This window comes from Callorhinchus milii, unplaced genomic scaffold (genome assembly GCF_018977255.1).
Source record: "Callorhinchus milii isolate IMCB2004 unplaced genomic scaffold, IMCB_Cmil_1.0 Scaffold50, whole genome shotgun sequence".
In the NCBI taxonomy this organism is placed as follows: Eukaryota; Metazoa; Chordata; class Chondrichthyes; order Chimaeriformes; family Callorhinchidae; genus Callorhinchus; species Callorhinchus milii.
In genome coordinates, this window is record NW_024704791.1 from 48985 (window position 1) to 57200 (window position 8216).

Below are 8216 nucleotides of genomic sequence, written 5' to 3' on the forward strand. Positions count from 1 at the left end.
AGGCATGTGTTCTCTGACGGACTGAAAAATCACTCCATAGCTATGGGCTGAACAGCCAAACCAGCCTACGTTAAGCAGATGTCCAGGCACTCAACTGCAATGCATGAGTGACAGAGAAAACCAGAGTCAGGGACGGTCTTCAGTTGTTGACTGACTTTAACTGCCTTTATCAATGATGTGAACGAGCACATCACACCTCGCGAATTTGCTCGCACCCTCTGCCCGACCTTCTCATTGGTCCTGTTGGAGATGGGAGGAGAGCGAGCCACATCCCCTTGTTCACCCAAACTCACAGTCACTACACTTTACAGTAAAATCTTTTGAAGCGCTTTGGGACATCATCCCCGATGTGTGGAACGGCGCTGTATCAAATGTAAACATTTCCTACCAAAGGCAGGAAGACAAGGTTAAAGAGAGCAGTGTAGAGTGCACACCCACCGCCATCGCAGATTAACATTTTATTACACTTCCTCGGTTTATTCAACAGAGTAATTGTCAGCAGATTAGAGATGTAAATTCCCAAGGAGATCATTGGCTTTTTGCCTCAGTTTCTTTTACATCGAAACGCACGAGTGAGTCTGTCTTGTAATGGATCTTTTACTGATCTTTCCACAGGGGGACCAATGCAATATTCAACCTGATAATGTGGACGATATAGTGGCAGATCTTAGCCCCGAGGAGAAGGATGAAGGTATTGTGTTACATTTAATTCCAAATCATTGTGTCACCCAGACCCCAGCTACACATTACCGCGCTGATGTAAACAAGGTTATTATCAAATAAGAATCATTTCATTTAAAATTTCTTCCTAAATCGTTCCTTCAGGTTATGGATTACGAGCATATATGAGCATATTTCAAAGTCTGAGGCAGTCGAGGTCTTATCCTTATTTACAGGCATGAAATGGTGACTAGATGTTCAGCCACTTTAAGAAGTACCCAAACATCATGAATGTTTCTGTGATACACCCCCATAACAGATGCCTTAAGCTTTAGCCAGCTGGATCTCTGCTGAAACTCCTGCCCTGTGTAGATGAACACTCCTCACGGATAATATAATAATCAGACTAGATAAGCTGTTTTATCTTATACTGAACAGTAGAGCCAGAGGACACAGCCTGAGACTGAAGTGGGGGTTAAATTCAGAACAAATCTGCAGAGACACTACTTCAGTGGGCGAGTGGTAAAAGTATGGAACAGGCTTCCGAGGGAGTCAGAGGGTGGGAGCAGAAAGTGTTGTTTATTTCAAGAACAACTCAGAGAGATTTCTGCTAGAAAATAATATCTATAATAATGGTTGTGTGTGTGAAGGTCTGTGAATGGGGGAGAAGATCATTAAACACATGTAACCTGGCGTTTGCAGACGACACTCCAGAAACGTGCATCTACTCCAATTGGTCGCAGTGGTCGGCCTGCAGCTCCTCCACGTGTGAGAAGGGCAAACGGATGAGGCAGAGGATGCTGAAGGCACAGCTGGACCTCAGCGTGCCTTGTCCACACACTCAGGACTTTGAGCCGTGTATGGGCCCTGGTTGTCAAGACTATGGTGAGTGAGCCCAGATATCTATCGTGTCTATGAGATGCAGAATGATTGAAAGTGATGAATCCTCATCTGCTTCTGTCACTCTGACCCACTGCCGTCCCCTCACCCCCACAGATGTCTCTACCTGCATGATGTCGGAGTGGATCAGCTGGTCGCCTTGTAGTATTTCTTGTGGAATGGGCATGAGGTCCAGAGAGAGATACATCAAACAGTACCCTGAGGATGGCTCTCTGTGCCAACTACCCACCGAAGAGACGGAGAAATGCAGCGTGAATGAGGAGTGCAGTAAGTACATTAACAGGAGACATCAGAGTTAGCCACCGGGTCGGTCTTTACCATGTTTTTGTTTCCAAAATGTTTAAGATCTTAAATCAATTTAGGAGAGCGCAGAATTGTGGAAAATTTGTGCATTCTTTCTCGATTCCGAAGCCGTCCGTTTTAAGTTCCGTGCTTGGTGCATTGGGCAACTTGTCTAAGGTTTCGCCCTCATATCAAATGCAGGGATTATTATTATTATTATTCTATCATTATTTTTGTTGACTTGTGGCTGGAGGGGTTGGGAGGAAGGAAGAGCACTTGCCGTTATCTTCTCGAGTGTTTTTGTGATTGTGTCTCAGTAGTTGACAGAGTATGGGAGCTTTACAGTGCTCGCTGCCCTCTGTGCTATCATATCTTCCGAGACCTTCTCCAGGTTACAACAAACAGTGCCTCGTGGTGATAGGTAATGCTATCAGCCACCGGCTTCCTCGGTGTTAGATCCCAGGCCATCTCTCATTCCTGACAGTTAGTAACCGCTCCCAATGACAAGCCGATTGATTAATTTGCAGCTTATCCTATCCCTGTCTTCAGTGTAATGTTTGCAGTTCGGTTTGTGCCAATTGCCATAGCCCTGTCTTCGGGAATAGTAGTTAATGCGGTTGAAAGTGTCACATCGAGGCTGTGACACAGGGAGTGTGCCTTGTACAGGGTGACCAAAACATTGTGATCCCAATGCAGTGTCTCACAATGTACTTAAATAAATGATGATTTTTTGGGGGGTAATTGGATAGCTAAGAAATGAGAACATTGATCTCATCGTAAAGTCTGTACTTTATGCCCTGAACACTGTCTTCTGAAGAAATAAAGTAATTATTAGTAGAATAAATGGCATCACGACCTTTTTGGTCACTCTGTGTATCTTGTCTTGTTCCCTTGCTCGACACCAGCTCCGAGCACTTGCTTTGTGACCGAGTGGGGAGAATGGGAGGTGTGCAGCGCCACCTGCGGGATGGGCACGAAAAGGCGGCATAGGATGATCAAGATGCACCCGTCCGATGGCTCCTTGTGCAAAGTGGAGGCGGAACAAACAGAGAAGTGTCTGATGCCAGATTGCCGTGAGTGTCCAGGAATCAGACCCTGAGAGACGCAGCTTGGCTATTGACAAGCGGTTATCACACAAAGGAGAAGAGAAGGCACTTTCTCCTGTTTTACAGTTCCCCGGATTGTAAAGATAAATCGTTCATTCGCTTCATGGCTGTTTGCGGGGACCGTGGCTGTGCGCGCACTCGCTGCTACATTCGCCTACAAAATCCACAGTCACCGCACGTTACAGTAAATCCTTTGAGACTTCCTTCCCGATGTGAAAGGCACGATATCAGACACAAGGATTATTATCGTGGAGTCCTGTAGCTCGGTGGTTAGAGCACTCGCCTTGTAAGCGAGAGCCTGGGTTTGATTCCCGGGCACGGCTAAACCTTGGCCAAGTTTCCTTACTCCACCTACACGCCCTCTGGTTATCGTGCAGTCAGTAGGAACCCGGTTGTTAGCCGATTGACAGGGTGTGTAAAACTCAGTTAAGAAATGTCGCAAGTTGCCCCACAAACCACCTTGAGCAGGACATCACCATCACCATCTCTGGAATCGATGATTCAATTACACTCTGACAGCTCCCCCACGGCTCTCCTGTGTGTAATATCTGCTGTGTTTACAGTCACATGAATTTGGGGCCAAATGTTCGTTATGAGCAGAGCTGAGAACCTATTGTAATCGCTGTCCAGTAACACACCGTCCACACCAGGACAGATTGCCAGCCACAAACCCACCCCACAGTGCGGTGTGTGTCCTTCACAGAGCCTCACAATGCGTAGTTGTAGGATTGATCGTGACACACCTGGGATCAAAGGCATTCGATGGGGTAGATGCAGAGAAACTATTTCCTCTGGTAGGTGGGTGGTGGAATCCAGAACAAGGGTGGGGCATCATCTTAAAATTAGAGCTAGGACGTTTAGGGGTGAAATCAAGAGGCAGTTTTTCACCCAAAGGGGAGTGGAAATCTGGAACTCTCTTCCCCCCTCTCACTCTCTCTCCCTCAACTCCCCAAAAGGCTGTGGATCCATTCTCGTTGTCCAGACTGAGGTGGATTGATGTTTGTTAGATCAGGGGATTAAGGGGATATGGGGCAAAGGCAGGCAATTGGACTCGAGGTACAGATCAGCCATTATCTTACAGAACGGCAGAACAGGCTCAAGGAGCTGAATGGCCTCCTCCTGTTCCTATGTTCCCATAACTCTATGACTTTGTGCAGTGAAGCACTCCGAGACGTGGTTGGATGACTATTAATGGTTTTCACCCCCCCCCCCCTCCCATCTCTCCCTCTCTGTTCTGCCCCCCATCCCCACCCACACACCAGAGTCCATCCCCTGCCTGCTGACCCTCTGGTCGGAATGGAGTGACTGCAGTGTGACCTGTGGGATCGGCATGCGGACACGACAGAGGATGCTCAAATCTCCATCTGAAGTGGGGGAATGTAATGAGGAGCTGGAGCAGATCGAGAAGTGCATGTTGCCGGAATGCCGTACGTACACATTCCTAATGGGAAAGGGAGGAGAAGAGATTCAGCAATTAAATGCTAGGATTATTTTGATTGATTGGTTGGTTGGTTGGTTGGTTGGTTGGTTGGTTGGTTGGTTGGTTGGTTGGTTGATTGATTGATTGATTGATTGATTGATTGATTGATTGATTGATTGATTGATTGATTGATTGATTGGGTGGGTGGGTGGGTGGGTGAGTGAGTGAGTGAGTGAGTGAGTGATTACAGTAAAATCCTGATAACTGGCTACTCCACAGGAAAAGGGCTCAATGAGGAGTTATCCAGAGTAGCTAATTGAGCAGATATATAAATAAAATAAACAAAGACGTCCGGGATATTGACGACGCAATGTGTTTTAAGCGATAGTGACAAGTTAAGCCAGGGTTGAGTTATCAGGAGTTTACTGTGTTACGTTTCCGTTGCGTTGCAGCCACGGACTGCATGGTGACGGAGTGGGCAGACTGGTCAGAGTGCAACAAGTCGTGTGGGAAGGGTCACGTGATCAGGACGCGGATGATCAAACTGGAGCCGCAGTTCGGGGGGGCTCTGTGCCCCGAGACCGTCCAGCGGAAAAAGTGCAAACTGCGGAAATGCTCGCGGGGCTCGAGCGACGAGAAGAGGCGGCGCAAGGAAGCCCCCGAGAGACGAAGGAACAAACAGACGAGGGAAGAGTCTGACCTCCTGGAGCTCACAGGTACTCGGCAGGTTACAGTCACTGCACCTGGGGCGCGTGCAGCCATGTAACTTGTTGTTGTTGTTGTCGTTGTTGTTAGCCTGGCTCAACTTGGAGCACTGCTCGAGCTCTGTGTCAGGTCTCTGAACTCCTATAGCTCCATTGCTGTGTGTGTGTGTTGGGGTTTGGGGGGAACCTTGAATTGTCAGAGGTGCCATCCCTTTGGATGAGACGTTAAACCCGGAGCCTGTCTGCCGGCTCAGATGGATGCAAGTCGTCGTGTTTTTGCTGTGGTCCTGTCGAGCACACTGACTGTCCCTCAATCTCTCTTTCTCACACTCACTCTCATGCTCCCTCTCTCTTTCTCCCTCCCTCTCTCTTCCTCTCTCTCTCACACTCACTCACTCTCTCTCTCTCTCTCAGGGTGCAGGATGAGATCGTGGACGGGATGGACAGATTGTAGTAAGTTCTGCGGAGGTGGGATCCAGGAGCGTTACATGGTGGCCAAGAGACGCTACAGGGGGACCCAGCCCACCAGCTGCAGAGACAAGAAGGAAATCCGGGCGTGCAGCGTCCACCCCTGCTAGGAAGCTCGGGGCCTGGCCTGGCTTGGCCTGGCTCGGCCTGGCTTGGCCTGGCTCGGCTCGGCTTGACTCATGCATTGGGCCGATTGGGCAAAGAGGCTTTCCATGCTCTTTACGAACAAGAGCGAAGAGAACATTTCTTTATTTTCTTCTGTGTGACACAAAAATATCCCTTCTGTATCACCCTCTACATATCTGTACCCTCCGCGCGTACACTTAGCACAGAAGCCACTTAAAGCAATTTGCATCAGTATTTACCCTGTGGTCTTTTACTGTTGCATATCCCTAGTTTTCAAGTTACTGGGTGCAGTGTTTGTTTTTTGATTTCTCCCCTGTTCCCCACCACTGTTTTAAAGAAAAAAAGTTGCCATTTATAGCGCTGTGTATGTGAGAAAAAAAAGTTTTAAAATCTGTTATTATATGAACTGTAGATGCCTTATAAAGGAAAGCATTACTGTTATTGTTTGTCTTTAGGGTAAAGGGGGAGAGAGGGCTGAAAACAAAGTATAAAATCTTAATGAATTTAACATTTAAAAGAAAAAGTTTTATTTTGTGGATTGTCAAAAGTTTTGGTATCTTTATTGCAGATGTTGAGGAGGGTATCAGTATCACAGACATATACATATCTGACCAAAGTCATCCTGTAGTTTTAACAACATGTTTTATTATTTTATAAGATCCATTGTAACCTGTGGAGTGAGAGAGAGCGAACGAGAGTGAGAGAGAGAGAGCGAGAGTGTGATGAAGTTAAAATAGTATAAGGCTGGCTCAGCCAATTTTACCATTTGTAAAAAAAAATAAGAAAAAAGAAAAATATATAATTTTTGGTTATATATTAACTCGTCTGGTTACCATGTTTGACAATAAAACAAAATGGCAATAAGATGTTTGGTGTTGTATTCAGTGACAACGTGAACCGAGTGTTGGAAAAAACAGATTGCTTACCAAGACGCCATCTATAGAGCGCTTAACACGACTGGTGCGTTTGCAATGGGTGGGGGTACAACATTGAGTAACACTGGGGTGTACTGCCGAGGTCTCACTGCTCTTTGCTGTAATAGTGATCAGGGCTGTGGAGATGAGAAGACACACACACACCTGTGTATTGCACTCTGACCTCATTAGCTGCTGAGGCCTGTGTTTTCCCCCGTGAGGAGGCTGAATAAGACGGTGAGTTCTCGCTGTGCGGCTCTCCGGCGTCTCTCGGTATCTTGACACTATGAATCTATAAGCTGCGGATCCACAACCCCTGCTTTGTCTGTATCTCCTTCCCACACAATCGTGCAAAAGTGTCAGAGATGCCTTATGTGAAATGTCGGCACATTCACATTCATTAATTCCTAGAGAGAAATTTCAGAATGCAAAAGTGTGCTGGGTGAATTAACACAGGATCGATTCCCGTGGTTTCTCAAACCCCGTCACACACTCCAGGCTCCCCCCCCCGCCGCCCCCAAAAGCCTTGGCTCTCGCCAACCTGCGCTTGTTACTTTCCAGAATAAGGTAATCAGGATTGTGTCCCTCCAGGGAGAGAGAGAGAGCGCGTTCCATTCCAACAATCTCTCTCTGGGATTTCCATGTGCAGTTGGGATGCAGGAAATTCTCAGCTTGGTTTGGAGACTCTTAAGCAATGGTGATTGGTTTCCGCATGTGTCAGACGCCTGGTAGACTTCCCTGGTACTGTCACTACAGGTAGAGGGAGAAAAGCAACAGAGCAGGTGGCTGGCTGATTGCAAAGTTCCTGGAAGTTTATACTGAACACGTCCATGTGAGAACACTCCAAAAGGTGAATAAATGGAGTCCTGTAGCTCAGTGGTTAGAGCACTCGCCTCGCAAGGGAGGGAACCTGGGTTTAATTCCCGGCAAAGCAAAATGAGTAAGTTTCCTTACTCCAAACGCCTCTGTTTACCTAGCAGTAAGTAGGAACTCAGGTGTTAGTCGATTGGCAGATCACTTTTCCACAGATAATCCTTCCAAAAAAATAATAATAATTTGGTCACTCAATCCACGACTGTTTGTGGGACGCTGCTGTGCGCAACTGGCTGCTGCGTTTTGCCCACAAACTATACAGTCAATTCACTTTATAACAACAACAAGATTACATTTGTATTGTGCCTTTCACGTCGGGAGGACGTCCCAAGGCGCTGGATAGTGTACAGCATTTCAGACCCGATATACTTTACAGTATATCCTGTGAAGCGCATTGAGATATCTTGAAAATGTGATAAGGTGCTATATCAAATGCAAGGATTACTATTATTCTATTAAATGGATTAATAGGTTTGTATGATATCCTCTATGATAAGCACTATATACATTTTCTAACCGTTACCCAACTGTTGCTGAACATACACAATCACACTTCTGTGCAATTCCAAAGAAAGATACTTAATGTTATGGCTTTTGCAGGCAAAGAAACCGATGTTTAAGCTGGTCAGGCAGTGGAGCACTCAGTGTATAGTTTGCCAGGCATGTGAGCTGCTATAGTCAGTGTGCAGTTCTGTTTTCATACTTAACTAAAGCTCGGAAGCTTCCAGCTTGGTTTAAAACCTTTAGGCTCAAAGTCAGCAAA

The 8216-nt window shown here is 46.6% G+C and overlaps 1 protein-coding gene across 1 annotated transcript in view; it reads left to right on the forward strand.

Annotated features, from left to right (window-relative positions):
- The window catches only part of LOC103175053 (spondin-1), a gene marked incomplete at its 5' end in the record, with an annotated part of 53894 nt that extends 47364 nt beyond the window's left edge, over positions 1-6530 (forward strand). Inside the window, 7 exon segments of the mRNA XM_042345461.1 lie at positions 616-691; positions 1363-1545; positions 1657-1827; positions 2748-2915; positions 4211-4375; positions 4821-5084; positions 5487-6530. Coding sequence (XP_042201395.1) covers positions 616-691; positions 1363-1545; positions 1657-1827; positions 2748-2915; positions 4211-4375; positions 4821-5084; positions 5487-5650 — 1191 coding nt within the window. The 3' untranslated portion in view covers positions 5651-6530.
- Positions 6531-8216: the final 1686 nt, after the last annotated feature.